Source organism: Parasteatoda tepidariorum, chromosome 7 (genome assembly GCF_043381705.1).
Source record: "Parasteatoda tepidariorum isolate YZ-2023 chromosome 7, CAS_Ptep_4.0, whole genome shotgun sequence".
In the NCBI taxonomy this organism is placed as follows: domain Eukaryota; kingdom Metazoa; phylum Arthropoda; class Arachnida; order Araneae; family Theridiidae; genus Parasteatoda; species Parasteatoda tepidariorum.
Genome location: NC_092210.1, coordinates 73,808,934 through 73,835,072, shown reverse-complemented (window position 1 = coordinate 73,835,072; position 26,139 = coordinate 73,808,934). Strand labels below are relative to the sequence as shown.

The window sequence follows — 26,139 nt, the reverse complement described above, 5'->3', positions numbered from 1 at the left end:
CCCCACAGATGTTCAAACAGCCCCTACTAGATAGCAAAATAAAAAATTTTTCTAAATCATGCAAAAAATAGTATTTTTTTATTCTTGAAACTTTTAAACTGTCCATTCTATTGGCTTGTGTAGATTCTCATTCAATTCAGTATATAAAAGAAAGTACTTAGAAAACTGGATTGGATAGCAATATCAGATGCGTAAATAGATACAAGAACAAATCTGTACTTTTTTGCTTTTTTGTACATAAAACACTTATAAATTCAAAAACTATTAGTCCGATCGTCTCTGGATTAGTATTATCCACGTTAGCGGGAAAAAAATATTGTGATAAAAATAAATACCTTACTTGCCTATTTAGAAAAAATTCTATTATCCCTCTAAAATCACCCACATTTTCCTCAAAGCAGTGTCGGCTAAGCAACGCCCTCTTTCTCTCTAACTTTGAAAAAGAAATCTGAATTTCAATTGCCTTTTTTGACTGTGACCGCATAATCTGATGTCATTAGTTTATTTTGCGCGAAAAAGCTTACAAAATTGAAAACGGAAATTTAAAGCGCTAATAGTGTTATGAAATTTTTATTGTTTCAGGTAGTTATTAAGTTTTTTTATTTACGATTTTTTGTAAATTTGCGAATTTTTATGTGAAAATATTTTTTTCTTAGCCTATTTGTACATCATTATTAATCAAATATTAATCTGCTTATTAAATTTATTGAAATTGTAATCGTCAATCAAACCGTTGATTATGTAATACTATGTTATTTGTTAATTTCAAATTGCTCTGAAAAAAATCTTAAATTTACAAATTTATTAATTGTTTTCTTCTTTTCTCTTAATTATTTTCGATTTATCAAACGTTTACGTTTAAAAATGTTTGTGTCATTACCAAACTGCTATCTTTTTTAAAAACGTTTTTGTTCATTATTTTATTGTAGCCTACGTGTTAGTTGTATGTATAATATTTTCCATCAGTTTCACGTTTTTTGTTTTTAAATTTGGTTAGCATTGTTTAGTTGAATTCACAATTAGATGAACTGTTTTAAGTGCTTGTGAATCTCAACTAATCGTCTATATACTGCTGTATGAGTTCCATCCTTTGCCTTATCATGGTACTGGTATATTTAGACTTTGGTTGATGCCTTTGTTTAACACTAGCTTTGGCTATATTGCTTTTTCGAATGAGAATAAAACAGGTAACATAAAATTAAATTTGCTTAGTACCAAATCATGTTTGCATTGCATATGCAATTTCTTATACCTAATGTGTTCTTGATTTTAAAATTGTTGTTATGTTAATAAACTTTTTTTATATTATCAGAAACATGGCTAATTCTTTGGAAGAAAAGATAACTAATTCAGTTGGTGCTATTTTGAAGTCACTCGAATGTGCCATTTGGTAATGTATAGATTTTCTCTTGTAATTTTTCCTAACAAATTATACAAGTTCAACTATTTTTTTAAAATTCTTTTCTCTAAAATATTCCCTAATGTAATTTTTCTTTACAAACATGATAATGCATTTTATATTATGAATCCCCCAATTTTAAAACTGAGTAAATATCCTTCTAAGTATAATATGAAAACATCATGGATTTGATGTAAGTCTTGTTTTTTTATAATTGAATTGTTTATTTAAATTGAAGCTATTAATTTTTATGATTGATGTCTTATATTGTGTAATTTATTTTTTTAATTACTCTTTTTTCTAGTCTTGAATTTATAAAAAATCCAGTATCTGTTGGTTGTGGACATTTCTTCTGCAGGTAAGATAAATGACAATATATGCTTTGAGAATAGTATTGTGTAATTATAAAATATTGTGGGACTAATTTACCCAATTTGGTCAGACAGAAAGAATGGAAGATGTTTTCAAATGTTTAACATTTCTTTCAAAACTATTAGCATATTTAATGGTTAGATGTTTAGTAAACTCATTCAAATATTACCCAGCTCACCATTCTCTTTAATTTGTACTTTTTAAGACTTAACTTGGGGGTCTGTCCAGACCAAATTTACTACCGTTTAGCGGTACCTTCACAAATTCAACTTTTGGAAAATGTAAAATTTTATTTTTGTTTCCCGTCAGAAACAATAAATCCATATTTTTACCACATTTGTGTAAATTTTTTAATATAATTTTTAATTTTCACAAATTATGTCTACATTTTCACAAAATAGGTACCTTACAGAAAAACCTAGACTGACCCCTGTAACTATTGTTTAGAGCATATTTTCTTATTTTACACTTTTTAATTCTTATCCATTTTTATTGGTTTTTGAAAAGAATTTATTATTTTAGATTCTGCATCACGAAAACTCTTCAATCAGAGTATCAGAGACCCTGCCCCTTGTGCAAAAAACCTTTTACTCGAAGGTATGTTTTATTTATGAACTTACATTATTTTAAATATGCTGTATAACTAATTTAAATATGCTGAAAAACTAAACCAGGAATACATATTTTAAATTTGTTTTAATGNAAAACCTTTTACTCGAAGGTATGTTTTATTTATGATCTTACATTATTTTAAATATGCTGTATAACTAATTTAAATATGCTGAAAAACTAAACCAGGAATACATATTTTAAATTTGTTTTAATGAGCCAGTATTTTTGAAATATATATATATTATATGAATGATTAACACTATAAATGTCTGTAAAAATTATAAAAGATTTTTTTAATGAAAATAATTGACAATTATAGAAGATTTAACACAGCACATTATTTTATGATATTAATACTGTCTGTCACCCAAGGTCCATAGCCCTTGACTGAAGGATTATAGTTAAACCAGTGAAACAACTGCCAGTGTATTAGCTTCTTTTTCTGTAAATTTTTTGTCACTATTTTCTGTATCTTCTACTCCATCATTTGATGTTTCGAGAATAACCTCTTCTACATTAGCTGATTTATCAACTTCTTATCACTCATCATTCAACACGTTGGCTGTTCTCAGCTTCATTATCACTTGCATCTCTGTATCCTACTTCAGTTATTTTTTCTACTTTATTTCTTTCTAACACCAAAGTAGGTAATGCCGATCTTTTATGTTTCCATTTGCGAATTGTGTTTTGGTGTGCTCGGAATCTTCTCTTGCAGGATTAAAAAATGTTTTTAACAATTTCATACCTGAACTATAATTTACCATGAAGTTTTTAACATAGTAATCTTTGTTTCTGGAACTGCTTTGAACACCTGTCGCAGGTCTTACCCTCTTCTTCTTTCGTGTTCATCTGGCATGTTACTCGTAATTTTGAAATCAAAATAAACACTGAGGGGTTAACAGTTAATCTTCATCAAGTTAAAAGGTTTTAAAACTCAAAGGTGCTTGATAAGTTTCATTTCATCTGCTAGTGACTAAGGCGAATATCATTGTTAGGATTGGTTTTGGACGCTTTGCGCAGATGGTTCAGAAAGCATAACACAAGTGCGATAGAGGTACTTTTATCTCGCTTGCGTTTAGAATACTTATCGGATGAACCAATCATATAATAAGTTGCTTCTCCTCTTTGAATTTGATTGGTGTTTGCTTTATTAACAAGCATGCCTAAACGTGCTTGATGTGAGGCCTTCGTAAGCTTCTGAGCACAATGAAAATTTTTTTTGTTGAAAAAATAGAAAATCTCTTTCCATGGTAATTGCTTTGAAATTATGTATGATTTAAAAAAAAAATCTAATATTTTTGATATGATATTGTGATATGCAAATTTCAAATTTGAGTAATCAGTTATTGGCTCATTTTATTTTTTCTGATTTCGTTGTAAATCCAATCATTTTCATTTTTTTGCAGATATAACTACTGATTTCCATATTGTTTTTAAAATGATACATTTAATATGATATAACGTCGTATAATATATTTATAATTGTGAGTTATAAATCTCGTATTTGATTGTTCACATTTTGACGTGCTTTATCCGGGGTGTATTTCATCGTAAATCTAAATTATTTAAATTTTTTTAAAGGCCAGTTATGTTGTTGTATCCAATCCTTCAGGATCTAGCAACAGCTAGATCAAATCCATGAGACCGTGAACTCTAGCAAAGTCAAGCACCAGAAGTGGGCTATCACGGATATCCGCAAGAGCGAGCCCCAAGCAATCGAGGATATGATTGGGGGAGGCCGGCATCAGATGGCACTTGCTGCACGTTGGGAAGATTTTGCGGCCACATTCAAAGGTCACACATTTTAGGTGCCCACTGATAAGTCTTGAGGCGGCCGTTTGAGCCTGTCTGTCAGTCTCAAGATCCAATGCGCATCCTGGTCTTTTCCTACAGAACCAGGGATGGGCAGAAAAAGGCCAGTTATTGGTGTGCTTTTTGACATAATTTTGAAAATTCCTTATTTTTACTAAGAAATTATTTTGATATATGAGTTTCAAATATCACTTTCATAATGTCATACATATTAAATTTTTGAAAATGTTCATAAGTAAAAATATGCAGCTTTATAACTAAAATGAAATAATTTTGTTTTAGAAGAATACAAAAATCCATTCAAAGACAGAAGGTAATAAATGCTGCTAAAAAGTTTGCTGAAGTTTGCGGGAAAGCATTTGGAAGGAACTGTAAGAATTATTTCAATTTTACTTTTGAGTGACATCTCACATTATTTTTTGACATTTTAAAATTTTTCTTGTTGTTCTCCACTTGCCTTCTCTGTTGGGAAGGAAAAAGGATAGCTATGTGTTTCCTTATACGTATGTACACCTGTTGTATATTTCTTATTAGTTAAATGATTAAGAGATTTAGTCTTATTATTTCTAATCAAAGCAAGCATAATTTAAATCACCTGATTTTTTTTAAAATTAAAATAATTTATAAATGTTTTCTCAGAGTTGCAATTTTATTTATAATTCTAATTTACACTTTTATTAAATATTAACATATAGAATTTAAAGTAAATCTACCTGGAAAACCTAGAAAAGTCAAGGAGAAACTTTATTTAAATTTTTTTAGTACAAATCCTGTTTACATTATAGATTTTTAAAGAAATAAATCAAATCATTAAAATTGTAATTTTAATTGCTGATTTTAAGCTTTTGTTTTAACAACTGTTTTTCTGATATAGATGACTTAAAAACATTTATTCCTAAATTATTTCTCACTATTTTCTATTGTTTCACATGTAGCTTTTCCTAAAGAAAATACTCAAAGAGAAAGTCAGAAGAAGTCACCAGAGTTAAGAGATGTTATTGGTCCAGAACTACATATAGTTTTAGAGGTATGCAAATTTTTCACATTCCCATTTCCTAATTAATAAAAAATAAATGTGTATTGTTTAGAATATTTTATAATTAATACATTTTATAAGTTCTTTATTTCAAATTAAAAGTTCTTATTTTTTTTTAAATAGTCCTTAGAGCTTTTTAAATTTTGTCACAGGCCATTGAAGTGATAATATATTTAGGGATGTTTTTTTATTTTTTTTTGTGACACTTAAAATTTAAAATTTTTTTTAAACACTGGTCGTTTTTTTAAATTTTAATCTTAAATCACCATAGTTGTATTAATTTACCAATTGATACAACAATGCAATTTAATCTTAATATGCAAACAATAACTACCATTTCATCAATATCAGCATACAATGTACTGATTATCTTTACCATTTAACTTATGTATTTGTAATTTTATTTATTTAATTATGTGTTCAAGGTTCCCACACCTGCACCGATCTTACCAAATATATAAAAAAAAAGTTGGTCCAAATGTGTTGTTTTGGCAATATTATTATCTCTAAAACACAAATTTGACAACTTTTTTTTTTCCTTTTGTGCATGAACTTTTGAAAAATTAGTGCTGATCTCATTTTCATGAGATATTTACGATATTTGTTAATTTTTCTTCTCCATACATATGCCCAATTCCACCATGTTTACATTGCTCTACACACTTCTGAAAATCGAAAAATTATATTTCAGTGAGTAGGGGAGAGTGGCTCACATTGGGGCACTTTTTATTTAAATTTTTATTTTGATCAATTATTATCAAAATTTTACTTAGTATTCTTATAACATTTGAAAGCATTTTTAACTAGGTTTTGATTTTGTATCTATCATAGAAAAAATTTTAAAAAAATGTTTAGTTACTGTGTTATTTGTCCCAAAGTGTACCTCCTAGTTGGGCACCTTGGGACAGTTAAAAAGATGTGAAAAGTTAAATAGAAATTCTCTAAAAATAGTATAACTAAATAAATTTACTTTTTTAAAATTTTGTTAATAAAGTTTTATTTTGTTAGTTTCAACTTCTTGTATGTAAATCCAATTGTTCAGAAGCAAATACCAAACATAAAGAATGTTCAAATCTTTGCTCTGCTTAAGTTTTAACAAAATGTTATTTGAATCTATGTATGATTTGTCTTCTTTTTCGGGATAAATAAATGTTGCAGATTGATTTACTCTTCTCAAAACTGATAACTCATCTCCATCAACTCTTTAAATGCAACCTACGAAGGCAACAACCGATCTTTTACCAGCAAATTTGATATGAGCAAAATCTCCAATATGTAATCTTGTTTCACTACTTTTTGTCGGTAAACTTTTTTCTTATCATTAAATATTTTGCTGTCACTCACTGTTCATTTCATCTAAGCTGTAAGCGTCATCAACACTGTTATCATTGCATAAATCACTAATTACTGGTTTCACTAATTACTGGTTCTGAGTGCATTAAATGCTGGTCTTCCCAGATTTTTTTTCTCCATTCTCCTGGTTTGGAGGAATGTTCATTTGGTTTGGTGAAGCACACTCATGTGTAAGTGATCGTGCATCACATATTGTTAATCCTTAATGGTACTTGGAGGCTTATAACATCTACTAAATTTGTTTCTTCCTTATCTGTGAATATTTTCCGACTCTGTATATTTAAAATTATAATTTGGCTGCTCTCTTTTTTTTTTAAGGAAATAAAATGGCTGTTCAGAGTGGTCTTACTAATACTGTAGTATTCAGCAGCTTTTTTACAAGTCATTTCCCATGATAAAATTTGCGGCAGATTTTTCAACATTGTTAGCATGAACTGCTGCACTATTTTTATGCTTTTTGCTTCCAATTCTTGTCATTAGTTAAGTCTAATGAGTTACTAAAATAAGAAATAATAACTATTAATAAACATAGATTATATAAATTAAAAATACTTTGTATGCACAATATCTTTTTATTAAGAATCTATTTTTTATAAGGATTAATTATGCAAAACTAGTGTCCCAAGGTGGGCCACCTCCACCTTTATTATATAAAATAGAATCTTATGTTTTTAATATTTTACAGCATTGAAATTTCTCTTGGTTTTTAAAAATCTTGATGTATTTCATTAACATTATTACCATAATAACCATATTATTACCATAATAGCCATATTATTACCATAATAGAAATTAGTATTGCGCTTTTGAGTATTTATTATTTAATGCAATGTTTCTATTGTTTTTATGGATAGATTTTTTGGCACTTATTGCTAAGTTCCACACGGCTTTTAAAATATGGTAATTTTTCATTTCTGCATTTAAGTAACCCTTTTTTGCCACGTCCAATTCACATGAGTACTTTGTTTATACATATGGTTTTGACTTGTTGCTAATCTTTTTTTTCTGTCACAGTTATTGCTGTAGATTTCATAGTTTTTAAAATCACGTTTTTGTTTTTCAATGGTGACTTATAAAATGCAGAAAAAATAAGATAATGTGATTTTTTTTTAAATGTCTGAATATCACCTGTATTTATTTGATAGAATTTTTTTTCCTTTAAAATTTATAAGTGTTTCTTTTTTAGTCTATTATTTAATATTCATTTAACTGAGCATAAATAATCTTCAGCGTACAAAAGAAAAAAAGAAAACTACACATTGAGAAGCGATTATCTAATTTGACTGTGAAACTAAAAACACATAATCTAAATCTAACCATACTTTCTGAAACTTTTCAGATAATTTCTTCTTTTAGCACGCACATGTCAGTAAATGTGCTACAATTTTATTCAACAATATAAAATTCATTGCACTTAATTTAATTATTAAGCTCAGATTTGTGGAATTAAAATTTCAGCACTGCTTTGCTTAGGTAAATAATGCCATAATCTTATTGGTAAAATGTGCATACTTTTTCTATTGCTATTTGATATGACCAATACTAAATAATGAATTATTTGAAACAATTTATTATTTACTTTTAAAATTATATTTAAATAGTATACTATAATTCATAAGTTAGTATATAATAAATTTTATGGTATTAGTTTAATTTTATTAGTATATATTTTAGTTTACAATTATTATGTATTTAACAAATAAATAAATTAGTATACTACTGTATTAGTATAATAATTAATATTACTTTTAAAATTATTAGTTAATGCAATTTTTACTTCAGAGAAATGTTTTTTTTTCTGGAAGAATGCAAGATAAAATAATTATTATATTACTTTTGTTTGTTTTATCTTGTAAAAATGTTGTGTTTCATGGTTTTTTTTTTAAAAAAAAAGTGCAGAAAAAAAGTTTTTTTTTTATGTAGTACAGTAGGGAACCGATTATCCGGAACGATCGGGACCATCGCTATTCCGGATAACTGATTTTTCCGGTTTTCTGAATCGCTACAAAAAGCCGTTTTTTTTTATTGTTAAACCCAACTAAAAAAAAAAAAATTGGAAATAATCTTAAAACGAAGTAATACACTAATGATTATTTCCAAAATGATGGCAAGGTAAACATCTTTCAAAATAGAAAAAAAATCCTGAAATCTTATGAGGAAAAAAAAAATTTTTTTTTTTGAAAATGGTGGGAAAATGTATGGAATTTCATTCCGGTTTTTTGGTTTTCCGGTTTTCTGATTTCCGGATAACGGGTTCTGTACTGTAGGTGTTCTTCTTACCCAATACAATTTGATACAAAACCTAGATTTTCCTTTTACAAAAATTAATGCAATTTTTTGGAAGTGAGTGAGATCCTCATATTCTAATTTGATTCAAATCACACGACAATAATTTGGCGAAATATATTTAAAGCCTAGTGCACTTTAATAATTTTAAAACAACCAGTATTTTTATTATAGTAATAGACAATGGCCTAGTGCAGCAGTATAGCAATTTATTTTGTGAGTATGATCTACCCAAACAGTCTCGTACAATAAAAATATTGCTACATATAAATTATGGAATGGACTAATTTCATGTAGGTCTTAGGTAAACAATAGAACACTCACTACACTTTAAATGATGTGTCTTAAAAATAGAAATTTGTATTTATTTTAATTTAAGAAATTAAAATGCTGTTTTTTTGTTTTATATTTTTTTAATGGAAATAAATAAACCTAGCTTACTAAATTCTCATACGAATGCACTAAATAAATAGATTTTTACTATAAAAGTTTTATTGATTTACAAACTGATTGTAACATAGAAAATTCTAGAAATATTTTAAATTTGGTATAACATTTTGAAAGTTATAGCTATCAACTTTTTTTGCTATGTTGCTTTTTCAAATTTGTATGACCAAGGATATTCATATTAAGTACAGAGTGAACGAGCAAATGCTTATCCAAGACATGTTACAGTCTCAATTGATAATTGCGATAAAGAGGCATCATTGAAGTAATGTAGCAAAGCAGTTGGGTTTTACAAATGTTTTAAGTTTTGATGCTTAAATAAAATTTAAAATTTTTTTTAACCTTTATCTGAAACCTACTATCTTAAGTAAAAAATTTGTTTTCTATTTATTATTGCTACAGTTTTGGTGTGAAAATTGTTTTAGATTTTTAATAATATTATAATTGCTTTTTTTCCCTTCCTTGTAGGATATCATGAAATCAAAGAAAAGAAAATCGGAGGAAATTATGTTGAGTAGTAAGTGAATTTGTCTTTCCTATCTTATTTTCTTATATACTTTTCTTTTTAGCTTATGCAGTGAAACCTCCAGGAAAAACCACCTCTATGCATCGACCTCCTCTATTTATGACTACTTTTGGGAGGCACAGAATTTTTTCCTGAGACTTTGTGTTGTAGAAGACCTTTAACCTTCTGTTAGACTCGCACTTGTTTCCGACATGGTTAGTCGCGTTGCACCTATGATGTGTTTCTGATTTTTTGAAAGCCAAGTGAAATTTATTCTAATTTAAATAGTTAATTGTTACTTATTTAAGATTCTTTAGCGAGATAAAGTATCAAAAAACTTATTTAATTGGTAAAATTTATTAAAAAACAGTATCAGAAATAATTGCTCAGCATAAAGAAAAACAAAGGAAAGTAAAATTATAAAAAAACATTGAGAGTTTTGTATATAGGAACAACTTATTTCAATATCACATGTTGGTATGAAAATATTATTTTAGAGGCTGTCTGATGCAGAACTATCTTCATCTGAACAAGACTTTTTGCAGGACTGTCAATCCTTGCAAATTGTTGTTACATGACTCAAGCATAAGTATTTTCTGCAAGTAGCACAAGTACTTTGTTTTTCGTTGGTTATTTTTTTGACATGGCTTGCACAATTTTTTTTTTGGCTTGATTTTCATACAATAAATTTTCTGCGGCTTGAGAAGTTTGTTTCGTGATGTCTACGAATCGAAAGCAAAATACTGAAAGTAAATTTTTCTTGCTCCTCTGTCGGATCATTTCATCTATCACAAGATGTTTAGCCAATTGGTACAAGAAGGTTCTGCGGTTTTTCACCTCGTAACCATTTCCTGTGTATGTAATTTGTGCATTTATACCTGCTTCATTGAGTAGGGCAGAAAATAAGATAAAATATCTATATTTAATTCAGAAAAATATTTTATCCGTAAAACTTACGTCAATGGTCACGCTGCACCTGTGGGGTGCAGCGTGACCATTTACGTAATAAGTTTAGGCCTGAACAATGCATCCAGTTTATTCAAAGAACTTTATTATGAAATTATGAAATTTTGTTTTGATATTTTTTATTTTAGATATTTTGGATATGGTTCGATATTTGATATTTTATTCTTTTCAACACGAAAAGGAGATGTGTACATTTTCATTATTAATTTTTATAAGGTTATTAATTATTATTATTCAAAATTATGCAGAAATATTTAGTAACTTTTATTAAAATGTTGTTGTAATACTTTATTTATGTATACATAATATTAGACAATATACTATATTTAATTAATTTTAATTGTAATTGAGTGCATGGGGAAGTTCTGACCAATAGACTATCATATTGGTCAGACCTTTCTTCGGAGGAGGTGGGGATATTATGTAATGTTAAAAGAATTATATATTAAGACCTTTCCCACAAGGAAGGTAATAATATTGATCTAATTCTCACAGAAAATGTGATGTGTCTTTAGTAGCTTGGGAAATTGATCAGTCATACGTTAATAAGACCTATTAATATTTAAATATATTGTCCAGAAAGATATAAAAACCCTCATTCCAAGGTCAATTGGCTTTTCTCTATCTAATCATTAACATGTAATGTTCTCATTTGTGGGCCTCCCACAATTTCTTTAATAAAATTATACGATTCCTGAATTTTCCTGTATATTTTTCAATAAATACCGGCCACACTATTAATTTACAATGTTATTGCTTTCAAAGCGTAACACGCACGCACACTCACTCACACATATATATTTTATGTTTTATTTGTTTATACAATTTATTTATTTTCAAAATTCATTCCAGAGGAACCAGGTGAATCTGAAAATGGGATTCCTTTAAAGAAGTATGATTTTCTGACTTTTTAATAATTTGTTATATTTTGTTTAATATTTTGATAATTCAGCAGATGATTTTATGTATTCAATACATCTTAATAAGTCATACATATCAATAAAATTTAAAGTTTTCATCAGCTTCAGGAACAGACAAGAAATTATGAATGAAAAAAAGTGTTTTTGAAGTCTAAGCCAAAAATATAGTTATGAGCTTTTAACCTGTGTGAATTATGTTTATCATTTGTAATAACTGCACAAAATTTTGTAAACTGAGCTTACATATATAATTTAAGCTAACCAATTAAAATATGGACATGTTTTAAAGAATAATTTTTTTTTTGTCTTACATTTTCTTATTTTAACTGCAAAAATATTTTAACAAAAATTTTAATGTAATTTTTAGTCATAGCAAAAATATTTTAAAATTCGAAGAAAAAAAAATCTCTAAAATTGGCATTTAAATTATTTTTGGCATTAGCTATGGCATTTAAAGTAATCCTTTCATACTGCGCATGCGCCTTAAATAATTGAATATTTTTTTGCATAGTTCTGTTCTGAATCGTATTTGGTAACTTATATTTATATAAAAAAAGGTATGATTTGAATATATTTAAGATATAAAAAATTTCTAGAAATTTTCTAAATAGTTTTTGTAAATTTTGAAAAAATAAAAAAACTGACTGGCCATAGGTTTTCCACAAATTTTATGTTGTACTATTGAACTATAACACTGATTTTAAATTTCTAATATTTATAGGTTACGCAATCAAGAAGTTAGTTCTTCAGCAGGAGAAGCAATACCACTAGCAACTAAGCGTTATTGCCCAGCCATTTCAGACAATGATGACTCTAATGAATTGCCATCGTTGGAAATTTTTTTTACAGCTGACAGGCAGCAAACAAACATATATTCTGATAGTAAGGATAAAGTGGATGTTGAAAATATGCCACTTTTACTTGCTGACATTGAAACAGGTATGAATCATTAGTTTATGTTTTCATAATATAATTTATTTTTCTGAGACAAGCAGTCATTTTATAGTAAAATCATTTTCAATTTCAGATAAGAAATCAAAAGAAAAGAAGCTAGTAATTAGAAGAAAAACTAAAAAAAGCATCTCCAGGAATCAAGATAAAGTGATCTTAAAAAACCAGAAAAATTTGTTGGCTTTGAAAAATAAAACTAATAATGCTAATGATTTTGAGAGAGAAAGCAGAGAAGTAGTAAATCCAAAATTGACTGACAAAATGGAAATATTTTGTGAAAACGATGAATTAAGCAAGGAAAATGAAAAAGACTTTGAAACCTCGTCTAATAAATGTAAACCCAATTTCAAGAAAAAACCTCATAAATCTGGTTTGTGTGTATCAAATTCTTCCGCTGAAGAAGATTTGATTTCAGAGATTAAAGAAGCAGAAAATCATGCATTAGTTATCGAAAAGAACAAGGATAATTATGTTGATGAAAATGTATCTCAGGAATGTCAAGAATTAGCAGAAATTGAAATTCCAAGTAGAGTAACTATGCAACCGCAAGAATCATATATAGATGCTCATCCAAAGAACTCTAAAATTGATGATATTTCTGATACTGTAGTATCTGTTCACTCATTTGCAAGTCCGCAAATGAATAAGGGCAATGTAGCATCAAAATCTCCTGGTTGGTCCAGAGTTAAAAAAGTAGGAAAAGATTTTAAAGTTAAAAAGTTTTCTAGACTGTCTGTGCAAAGAAACAGCTCTGCATGCCCAGTTAATGAAATCAGTAATGGTGATGAAAAATCATGTGAAACTTTCGATAAGCAGCCTGAGTGCAATGAAATATCTGAAACTGTCCCAACAGCAGAAGATTTAAGTCAAAGATCATCCCCATCAAAAGTAATGTCAGATTTAAATAAAAACAGAGTTCTTGATAATGAAATCTTAGTTGATTATGAAATCCAAAGTCTTAAAGATATGAGAAAAAGTATGGATGAGGACGAACCTATGTTAGAGGTGCCTGATACGAATGAGAAGAATGCATTTAAAGATGGTGTCAATCAAATGAGCCGCGAGAAGCTTATTTTGAATGTGGAAGGAAATAAAAACACTTCAGAAGCTCAACCAAATAAGTTTGTTGATAGTTGTAAATCAGTTGATTGTATCTTGCAAGCTGCGGATGATGACATTCCTTCCAATGAAGGGGTGAGAGATGAGATGAATCAAGGAATAAATTTGCAAAAGAAAACTGATTTGATTGAAGAACCAATGGATACTGGTTTTCAGGTTCCAGATAAGGATATTTTAGAAGCAAATTTATATCATCCATGTTCTTTGCCTATCTGTTTAGAAACAGCTAAAGAGAGAAGTTCCATTTCTGGGAATAACCTAGTCAACACAGAATTAAATTGTGAAAGGAGTGATAATATTTGTAAAACTCCAATTAGAGGATTCATAAAAGAAAGCAGAGTATCAAAAATAGGAAAATTTTCTAAAGGCAATTCTTCACCGGAATCAGATGTTTTTTATGTTGAACATTCTCAACAAACATCGCAAAGAATAGATTTTTATGATGCAAAGAATCATAATGAATCACTTGTGCCAGCATTACCAGTTCAAGTTCCTTGCTGTCGCACTGAAACGTTTACTTCAAATGCAATATTTCCTCATCCTAAATCTATCTCATGGTTTTGCAGCAAAGAAAATGCTACTTCTGAAAAAACTAAAGTTGTGAAGAGAACTTGTTTGACATTAGAAGAAATTCAAGACTATTTTACAAAGAGTACTATTTCTGGAAAGTCCGAGACAGTTTGTTCTCTCCCATTTTTATCAGACAGTTATAAACTTCACATTTGTGTTGCTGATGACACTCTTAATGTATCTGTATTGAAAGTTGTTGATTCTAATACATCTGAAATGCATTGTACTAATTTGATTAATATCCCTGAAATGAGTGACTTGCACCGAAAAACTAATCCTGCTTTAATGTCAAAAGAATCTTTTGAAACTTTGACTGATAAGTTTCAGAATTATTCACCAGCTGTTTTACCATCCTCGAATGTGGAATCTGATTGCTCAGAGGCTGATGATAATTCTGAGGCTGCTAAACGTAAGTCCAATCCATTTCCATTTCTAAGTAAGTTTTTTTCTGACTCTGAATCTACTCCTCAACTGAATGAAGCTACTGATTCATGTAATCTAAATTGTGTTCCTGATACATATAATGTGAAAGATATTCGTAGTATGTCTGTTGTGAAAGATCTGGAAGAACCTAAAGTGAAACATGTGTCGATTGTAAAAGATGTTTCAGATTTTTCTAATGTAACTACTAAGGACAACACAGAGATTATTCTTCCACCATCAAGAAAAACATCTTATAAGTTCCCTGTCCAGATTGAAGAGACTCCCGTTAATATGGAAACAAATAGTAAAAAATCTTTTGACTCAGATTCAAACTATTTGAAAGATTCTGTTAATATCCTAATCAATTCTAAAGCAAGCTCAGAAAAAAATCAAAATTCTATTAGTGTATCTGAAAAAAAAGTGGAAATTATCGATACTTCTCAAGATTCAATGGATCAAGATGAAGATTGTTCCATTTTGAAAAATACTCTTCCTATTGGTGCAACAACAGTGTATCAACATAAAGTACTTAACTCTGACTCTTCCGAAGAATTATACAAGAAAGCATTACGTGATGATGATGTTGATTTCTTGAGTGAATTGTCAGATTTAAATCCCGGTCAAACTGCATCTCATTATGCTAGCTTGATGAAAGAGTATGATGCTCTTTCTTCTGATCCTGTTATGGCTTTTGCTGATGATCTAGTCGCACCACTTAGGAATATTGCTGATAAACTAAATCCTGTGTCTCATGAAAGCAATAAAAAACAGAATAAATTAACTGCTGATCCAAATGAACTGAACCAGATTGACGGAACTACATCTCCGCTGGACCGTGTCCTGAATTTGCTTCCTAACAAGAAAAGTTTATTTTCGAACACAAATACAAAGAAAAAAGTATCAAGATTGTCTCTAAAGAAAAAGAAGAGTTCTAAATTTAAACGAATACAAAATGATCCAGATTCTTCTGATTCTGACGAGCCTGAATCATCTGAAGTTGATGAAGTAGCTATTTTAAAGTCTTCAAAACCAACCAGTCCTAAATGCAAAAGTATGTGAAGGCTTATGTTGTTTCATTTAATTATCCACTTCTTTAAGTTGGTTAACTCTAATGACAGCTATAATTTTTGATAATCACTTTAGTATTGTATTAAAAAAATTCTTTTTTTTTTTAATGACTTAAAATGTTTAGAAGAATTAAATTTTCTTAAGTTGTCTTGTTAGCTTAAAAGGTTTTATTGCCTGAACTTAAACTAAAATTAACATAAATTGTCTGTTAATGTAGCTTTAAACAGCTGTGAGACAAGTAAAATATTGTCATTGTAGAGAAAAAATGATTTTGATCTACTGGAAAAATGTATAAAGTTGGATTTTTTTTAAAAATTATAACTTAAAATCCAGATATTACTATAGAACATAGTTGGTATGAATAATTTTCAAGGACCTGCAGAAAATGACATGGGAAAACAGAATAATGTACAAAATGGAAAACTTAAACATTTTACTGTATTTTGGTTAATTTAAATTAAAGGCTTAAAATGTTTTTACACATTGTATTTTTTTAAAAAAGAAAACTGAATCTGGTTTAAACCGTCAAACTGATTTTTTTGTGGGAAAAAAGCCTTTTTTTTCCTAATCCTGGATTTTACTCATGTAGAAAATGTTGACTTTGTCATCAATGAGTTAATCAAATAAATAGTTCCTTCTAGTTATTCACACTAAGATTAAGTATGTGACTCTTTTCCTCTTTAATTAATATTAATGCAAGTTAATATATAAATTAACTACAAACTTTCTGTTTCAAATTGCTCAACTTTAAAAATAATTTTTTTGTGTCCAAAAATAATAAATATGATGTAAATAATTTTTTAAAAAAAAATCTTTTGATGTCATTAAAGAGTAAAATTATTAATTCATTACAGATGTTTCAGCTGCATCTTGTAATGAGCAAAGCACTCTTGATGGCTCTCTTTCAGAGGATGATGTAAGTATTTAGTATCATTTTCAATTTCATTGATTTGTTTGTAGAATAGGTAATACTCATTGAATAAAGTTAATTTCTGTGTATGCATTTTATGTTAAACATTTGAGTGTTTTATAATTGTTTTGTAGATTTTTAAATATTGTGTTTTTTTTATCATTATTGCATTATTTGTTTTAAATCAACAATTTTATTAAACAAATAACGAAACAATTTAGCATGCTAAAATAAACAAACAAAATTGATTTTGTTTCTTATAAAGAATATGTGATAATAAAGTTTAAATATTTTTAAAAAGTATGTAATAATAAAGTTTAATTTATTTTAATTTTTACTGTGACACTTTTTATATATCTATTTGGAAAAATTATTTTTTCTGGATGACCATATTATACCCATCTAGGGGAGCAGAATGTGTCTGATTGCGGAAACAAGGTTTGGGGAAAATTCCGAAAAGCTTAGTAAAATTTTTAGTCCAATAAAAAAAAAAACTTGTTGTGAAAATTTAGCTTTCCTAAATTCCCCCCTGTAAAAACGCATATGTCAATTTGTTTATTTATAAGTTTAAATTCCTAATTTTATGAATGGTAATTTAATGAGTGAGAATTTAATTCATAAATTATTACTAATATTAATATTTCAAAGTATTTTGATTTTGCTTACTTTTGCTAGTTTACTTAACATGCTAGTTTATTCCTGAATTGTGTAAAATGATATAAACAGAGGTGATTGTGCTCCGGAAAAAATACGAACTTTCGAATTTTTCCCTAACTGCGCTCCGGAAGCTTTAAGAAATCATCGATCACATTTATGTATAAAAATTCTTGAATATTTTATTTAAAAATATTAGAACTAGGCCATGGCACAGAATAGATCAAGATGGCAAAAACTTATTGGGACGGCCTTGGCCTGTCATGGACTGTAGTGCCCAAGAAGAAGAACTAGAATTTATACTTGGCATCTTTCATTTGTAAATATTTTTTCTGGTAGAATAATAAATGTGATGAGAGATAAAAATAAACTTATACATAAATATTCATTTAAATTATGCTGCATATAATTAATTCAATGTTTTGAAAATATCAATGATTTAAATTTATAAAGACATTATGCGTCTTTAATGGTTTTACTCAAGAAATTTTCCGGATTTTTGAGTTGGACTCACAATCACCCCTGTATAAACTTTTTTTCTTTATTAAAAATAAAAATATTGAAATTTTTATACAGCGTATGAATTATGCTTTCTAAAAATATTATGAAAAAGTTATTGTAGCTAAAAAAAGTGCTATAATTTTGGGGCAAATGTAGAGATGCCAACTTGCTCTGGAGAGCAAATATATATTTTAAAGTGGTAGTTTATCAATTGTGATTCTTGGTTTAATAAATTCAATTTAGTAGATTTTTATCCCTCACTATTTCTGAATAATTCATATAATTCACCACTTTATAGTACTTATGTCATGCTATAGCTTTTAAAAAGCACTCAAAAATAGTCAAATACTTGCAATATTTACTTAGTAGTTATTTACCATTATTATAATTATTTTGGCGTGTCCGGAGCAGTTGACATCTCTGTAAATGTTATCAGAATGGTAACATCTGGGGTAATATAAGGCATTAAGAATTTTGTAAATCCGTGTTCCTATTGTGAAAAGCTAATATTACCATAAATTGATTTATTAAAATTTTGAATGTTTTCTATAGTTTATTTAGCCTTATTTATGTTTTTGTAGAATCCTAGTCAAATTGTGAAAGAAATTGAAGACATTGATCAAGCCATACGATTAGTCGAAGAAAAACTTAAGATGTGTGGTAAGTACAACTTTCTGAATTAAGCTTTCATAATTTTAGAGTAACTAATGTTCACTGGTTTTAAAGGTTCATGTTCATTTGGTTTTAAAGTAACTAATGTTCACTCTTTACTTAGTAATTTTAAATACCAAGAAATTTTGAATTTATTATGTAAAAATGTGTTAGGATAAATCAAGCTATCTAAGTTTTTTTTTCCTAGTATAGATCTATTATTATAGTTATAGACACACTCACTGTTAATTTTTCTAATATTTAATAATGATAATCAATTCTGTATTATCTAGATTGTCTTTGAATCAAATAGAATTTATTTTGGTGCCAAGGTTGGACGGGAGATTTATTTTAAATTTAATGAGTCAACATTTGTCATGTAATCTAATACAGCATGAAGTCCCATTTACTGGTACTGAGAAAGGTCTATTTTCCAGACACTTTTTTACAATCAAAATAAACAAATATCTTTATTTTTTTTCAAGAATAATAATTCTTTTGCGATTTGTTAAAAATAATTTTTTTTTTCTTCCTGGTGCTTTTTATGAAACCTGAATAAATATTTATTTTGCTTCAATAAGAACACTAAAAAGAGTAGTTGGAAGGATGAGAGCAATTAAAGAAAAACAAACAGGAATGAAAAGTATAAGCTGGGAATATTGATGAAGCAGATTATTAAGAAAACCCTGGCATGAAAGTTTTGTTTTCCTTTAAATTATAAATGTTTTTACTAACAAAATCTCAATTCTGTACCTTATTATATATATATATATATAATTTTTTTTCTTCCTTTTTTTTTTAGTTAAAAACATTTACTTTGNATGAAGCTTTCTTTTAATGATATTTTTATCTGATTATCTGTCCAGTTAATTTTCTAATCAAATGAAAAAAAAACAACAACTTTAGGTTTGTTAATTTAAATACCTATTATTCGGAAAGATCTATTTTCTGGATTTGCCAAAGTCCCGATGATTCTAGATAAGGGACTGCTAAATTTTAAAAAAGTAAGAAAGAAATATTAATATGACAAAAGAAATTGCAAGGTTTATAATTCTCTGATGATTTATTATTTTTTGAAAAAACTTGCTTTCAGTAATGATTTTTATAACTCAACAATGAAAAAAAATTGTTTGAAATGATTCAATTAATGTAAGCTACAAAATCAGCCTCACTGTTTCATGATTTAAGTTGAAAAGTTAGGAATATTTAAAATTTGCATTCCTATGGTAGGAGAGTAGAGTGATTTGTTACATAAGAAACTATCAAAACAGGATTATTTTTCTTTAAATTGCATATGTTTTTCCTCATATTTATTTCTCTTTTTCTTTCATTGCACATCCCAACAAAATGTTGAAGGATGATCTTCTTGCTCTGTGTATAAAATTTAAAGTCTGTAGGTGTACTTTAAATGTCAAGCAAACCAAAGCTCTGATTTGGATCCTGTTTTTTTTTTATTATTAAATTATTATTTTTTTTTCCAATTTGAAAAGTTGGTTGAGTGGTTTATAATTTGCCCTGATTTTTAGCTTATTGGCCTGATTTTTAGCTTTTTGGCCTGACTTTCCTAATTTTTGTGTGATTAACTGATTTTAGTTATTTTTTTAAATGCAACAGTACTATATAACAATCTTCCGTGCATTGATTTGAAACTACTTTACTCTGAACTTACTACTCTGAACTTTATTTTTAGTACAGGGCAAAATTAGAATATTTTGCTACTGGCCAGTGGTCAGCTGTGATATTTTTAACAGCTGTCGCTTTCAAAAATATGTGTCCAATATTTTTTTTTTTTTTTAAAAAGGAAATTATTTTTTTAAAAAGGAAAATTTTTTACAATTAAAAAAACTAGTTAATAAGGTATTTCTTTTAAAGCTTAAAATATAGTAATCTTAAAATATAGTAATCATGACAAGGTTCATTTTTAAAATGAAAAATTTTGAAAATCAAGCATAAAATAAGGCCATTTTCAGAATGTTATAAAATGTTCATAATAATTCCATATTTATTAAAATAATAAAAGTACTTTTTTGACAGAAAACTTGAAATTAAAAAACATGGATGGAAATAGATTGGTCAATTCTCAATTGTACTAAAAAGTAAACAATTCTATAATAAACAGAGTTTGAAAAAAAGAAAAAAGCTGAAATTTTTTAAAAAATCCAAGCCTACCTAGGTTTTTTTAAATTTTTTATTTTATTTTATCAAAAACCTGGGGTTAATCAGATTTTTATCAAAACCCTAGGTCTTTTTCGGAAATACTTGAAATTTTATTTCTAAGTATTTGATAAGAAAGCTTGATTTGCTTCTAACAAGAAAGTTAAATATTTGGTTACTATTTATAACGTGTTTTGTTGAAATGTAACCATATTTTGGAGGTTTTAGACTGATACTCTATTATTTTTATTTCTTAAGGATAAACAGATTATTATATAAAAAATTAAATTTAACATATTTAACGATCAAAATTTTTTTTATTATCGTCTATTAAATTAAAATTTAAAATTAGATTTTATTATTAATAATTTTCAGTTTTATTATTAATAATTTTCAGTTTTATTATTCATAATTTTCAGTTTTATTAATCATTTTTGATTTTATTATCGCTCATTTTCGATTTTATTAATAATCATTTTGTTCAGTTAACATTGCAACTTTAATGTTTTGTTTTGTTTTTTGAAATTTCAATTAAACTTTTGGTTACTTTAAAATTAGTTAATGCTTTTTTCCAGATTATTAGCAATATGTGAAGTTAATTCCTAATAACAGTTTTAGCTGAAAATAATTTTATATAAAGCTAATTATAAAAGCAAATATTAAATATTTGCTGTTAAGTAATAATTTCAAAATGGTTTGTTTTTAATATGTTTTTCTTAAAAGGTTTTAGTATTTTTTAAAAAATATGAAAAGGGTATCTGCGCACCTGGAAAGACATGAGAAATCATGGGAAGTCATGAATTTCAGTACAGAGCAAAATTTGTCATGATTTTAACTATTTTTTTTATAAGGAAAATCAAGGAAAGTAATGTATTTAAGTTGTCGAAAAGTCTTAATTTTTAAAATGGAATCCCCCCCCCCCAATTTCATGGTGTTCCGAATATCTGAATTTGTAACAAAATCCCCACTCACAGTCATATTTTATTAAAATATATATAAAATGTTTTTATCATGTTCTTTAGAGATTATGGTTTTCTTTCAAAAAATGATAGAAAAAACATCATTTCTAGATCGAATTATCTTATAAACTTCCGTGATTTCAGAATTTTTGTTATTATTTTTATTTTTTTATTTTATCAATTTAAAATTCTAGATGAAGCAAGTCAGTCATTGGTTAATTTTTTTTATTTCAATAGGAGAACAGAAAAATCTTCTTTCTTTTCTGATGAACAAGAAAAGTATCTTTAAAATATAATTCTGCAGAAAAAAACAAAAAAATAATTACTTTTGTATTTTTTTCAGTCATTTTATTGCTTCAACTCAATTTTTACTCTGTTTTTTAAATTTAAAATCTATAAATAAGAAGATGCAGAGCAACACAGTTTTGGTTATACCTATCATTTAAATTAATTTTATTATAAGGCTTTTTTAAATTTATTGTTCTGTTTTTGTCATAGGAAATCGTAACTTCTTTAAATCGTGAAAAATTCTTGGAATTAGTCATGAAAAGTCGTGAATTTGAAAATCTAAAATCTAGCAGATACCCTGTATAAGGTATACCCTGTAAAAGAATACCAATTTTAGTTTTAAACTGTTAATTTGCACGATAAAAATAAAATATCAAATCATAACAATAGTAGAGAATAATATTAAGAATGGATAATAAACATTACAAGTAAATGCTTTTAAATAATGAAAAAATGAATAATTTATTTCTTAATTAAGGAACCTCACCAATTTTCTGGCCATATAAATGTGCTGACAACTTGGAAAAATCATTTTAGACCATTTTATTTATGTGTGTTATACTGAGAACTAATCTATGAAACGTCTTAGTTCGAAAATTATAAATCCTCTGAAGCATTGTTGTATTTTTATCCTATAAAAATTTTCATAAAATATCGCAATCAATTTAAAAAATATTAAATTAAGCCTTATGAAAAAAAGTGTTACTATTTTAGGTGCTTGGATATTAGTAGGGCCTTGTATTTACTTGGGATAGGACTTACTTTAACATGACATGACGTAGTTAAGAAAACTCTCGATTATCTTAAAAAAAATTTTTTTTTTCATCGCGTAATTGTATATTTAGCTAGATTAGCCCACAACTGAATATGTTATGCATGTTTAGCAGCAAAATATAAACTTGTTCTAATATTTTTTTCAATCTTTTCCCCAAATTTCTTCATTTACTCTTTTTTTTTCTTTTCTAAAATATGTGAAAAAAATTAAAATTTTTTTAATTTCTGCACTTTTACAAACAGAGGGAAAAAATTCTAAAATTTATTTTAACTATTACTGTGCTGCTTTTGGTTACTTTTAAAACTACTGTTTTGTGTATCTCATTTTATCGTTTAATTCAGGTCATGGTAATTTATTGTCTGAAGAAAATAAAATCTTATTGAAAGATATGCATGGAGAAGAATGTAGCAACCATGAAGACAGTGATGATAGTGATGATATTTTTTCTCAATCAATTCCACCAACACCACCGGAAACAATTGGCAACAGTAAAGGTTCTACGTTAAAGAAGTCAAGAATTAATTATTAATTTTTATTAAATCAGCCGGTGTTTGATATATGTTATGAATGAAGGAAACATATTATTGCTGTTAATTTTTATTTTGAATACATTGTTTTGAAGTCACCTCCTTGAACCAGTAAGATTGTGTCCTTAAACATTCGATGAAAAATTATTTAGATTAAGTCCTAAAACATGACATCATTAGATCAAAAATTATTTAAAGTGGTAAGTTTATTTATTTATTAATTTTTTTTTTGCACACTGTACATCATATAATTTTGTTGCTCTGATTTATAAACAGGGTGCGTAGCGTTTTTAAAAAGTGCTTAAAGGTGCTTATTTTTGATTTTCGTGTTTTAAAAGCTCTTAAAGGTGCTTTTTACATTGGATGTTTTTAAAAAATGCTTAATTTTCCTTTTTTCAAAGTGAGATTTTTCCTTTACTATGTTGATTTTCGCTTCAAAATATGCACAAAGATACAGTTCAGATTGTTCTATTCAACGTTTTCACAATTAATTCAACCCCAATCTATTTCGGCATATTGTCAGTCCGTAGCGTATGAAAACGCCATTCGTTTTACATGATTCAAAATTTCATTATTTGACAATTGTCAAAAACAATGCCAAATTTTTTTTTTTTTTACATGATGGTTGAAACAAGATAAAACCGTCAATTGTCAAAAACTTTCCAACCCTGCCTAATTATATTTTTTTAAAGTGCTTAAAAATATTTTTTGAGTGCTTGAAAAGTGATTAAAAGGTGCTTATTTTTTGTAGAATAATTTGGCTACGCACCCTGTATAAAGCTATATTTATATTTTGTTTTCGTATACAAGGTCTTATTCGTTTTACTTTGCTTATGTATCATTTCATGAATATGTATGTTCTGTAAAACAGTTTAATTTTCTATAAAAGAAAAAGAACTTTTGAAGTATTTTTATAAATATATTATGATTCATGGAATTATGTATATCCTTTTAGTGTATTCTATTAGAAATGTTTAATATTTACTGGATTGGAACCAAAATTTTCATAATTAACCTAACCCCTTGAATCGTTTTCTTCTCTCATTTAGCACCTCTTTTCAAATCAAGTAAAAGGCTCTTGACCTAAAAGCTATGATAGTATCCTATTGTTTATGTTAACAGAAATGTATGTTTAATGTATAAATCTATGTCATGTATCATAAATGTTATATATGCTATGCATCATAAATGTTATGTATGATAAATGTATGTTATGTATGATAAATGTATGTTATGTATGATAAATGTATGTTATGTATGATGAATGTATGTTATGTATGATGAATGTATGTTATGTATGATGAATGTATGTTACGTATGATGAATGTATGCTTAAGAAAAATTCTTAAAATTCGCTAACTTACCATAGTTCGAACTTAGGGTCTGTCCTCTTATTGTTATCACTTAAAATATTTTTTCTGCTTTTTGTTTCATTTTTGCTGTTGAAATATTTTTCTTAATATGTCTGCTTGCTAATTGGAAAATTATTTTAAGAAAAAACTTATTAACATTTTTGAGTTATAATTTTTTTCCCCTCTTGTTTATCAAATTCCAGTGAAAACATTGTTTTTCATTTCATATACATTTCATTTATCGCAAAATCTAAAGTACTTTTAAATGTCCATTTAATTTAAGAAATGATTTAATTTCCTAGTTGTTTTATTTCTTTGTTTCCAGATAACAATGTAGTAAGCTAATTAACCCTATATTTATTTTTGTGTACATTTATTCTTTAGTACAGATATCTTATACAATTTAGCTTTGAGTAATATATTCTTGCTTGAAAATAGCAATAATTATCAGTTTCTTTTAAATCTATTTAGATTTATATTTGTATCAATATATCTATTTCTGTATTAAAGAAATATACTGCTCAAAAAGTTTTCAAAGAAGTGGATTACGCTATTTTTTTTAGCTCTTCGTTTCCCTCACTTATAAGTTGTCTAAAATTGCACAAAAAATTACCTGATTGTTATTTTGAACTGCTAATTAAAGCCTATTACTTTTTCCTAATGATTCTTTATGTGAATAGTGATGAAGGTTTTCAAACAGTAACATCTAAATTATTCAAAAAACCTCTGTTTACTGAAGCTAATTTTTTGATTGAAAATTCTCTCGCCCCATATTATCTGGTTATTGTCATTAATTTTTGAAATATTGCACTCCAGATAGAAGATTAAAGTTAAGACAAAACTTTTTTGTCGCTATTTTTAAAGATATTTTTCCACACTCAGATTGTAATTCATAAACAAAACCATCTTTTTTATAACAAGACAGTATTATTAGGGCTATTCTGCATCAAAATTTATATCTGTTTGAGGCTTTTTTGGATAATCAGGGATCTATTGCGACTTTTTTAATGTATATATACATGTATATATGTGTGTGAAACAAAATAATTTTATTTTGTCAAATATACTTTGCCTTGTGTTCTGTAAGAATTGTTTGCAAATTTGTACCTCTTAAGATGAAAAAGATGTGTTGGGATCATTAAAATTTATTTTAGGCAGAAATGTTATTTGTCATGTTTTTAAATGGGAAGCTTTGAGATTGCAGTTGTGCAGTTTTGTTTATCTGTAATAAACTTGAAATATGTGTATACTTATTTTTCTGTTTTTCATGTTCTCACCCAAATATTTCTTTGGACTGGAGCACAGCTCCAATTGCTTTTTATATGAGCTATATTTGATGCTTAAAAAAACTACATGATATTAGAATGGATAGATTTACATAGTGTAAACTGAGGAGTGATCGTTAATGATATAATTTTTTTATTCCTTGTTCGAAAATGTAGTATATAAATTTGATTAAAGTTATATGAAATAAGTTGCAAATCTTAGTCCTTTATTAAACTTTTTTGTTATTTCATTTTAAGTTCTTT

At 27.3% G+C, this 26,139-nt stretch overlaps 1 protein-coding gene across 2 annotated transcripts; it reads left to right on the top strand.

Moving 5' to 3' along the window:
* The first annotated feature begins 431 nt into the window (after positions 1-431).
* Positions 432-26,092, top strand: LOC107436169 (uncharacterized). Of its 2 annotated transcripts, none has more exons than XM_043053117.2 (13): positions 432-582; positions 1,313-1,390; positions 1,704-1,757; positions 2,294-2,368; positions 4,481-4,566; positions 5,131-5,222; positions 9,786-9,834; positions 11,641-11,680; positions 12,430-12,647; positions 12,736-15,822; positions 16,694-16,755; positions 18,486-18,564; positions 23,073-26,092. In XM_043053117.2, exons 2-13 carry the CDS (start codon positions 1,317-1,319, stop codon positions 23,258-23,260), a joined length of 4,104 nt encoding a protein of 1,367 aa, XP_042909051.1. In that variant the 5' UTR covers positions 432-582; positions 1,313-1,316; the 3' UTR covers positions 23,261-26,092. The 2 variants fall into 2 exon arrangements, with proteins under 2 accessions (XP_042909051.1, XP_042909050.1); XM_043053116.2 differs by having other exon boundaries at positions 4,478-4,566.
* Positions 26,093-26,139: the final 47 nt, after the last annotated feature.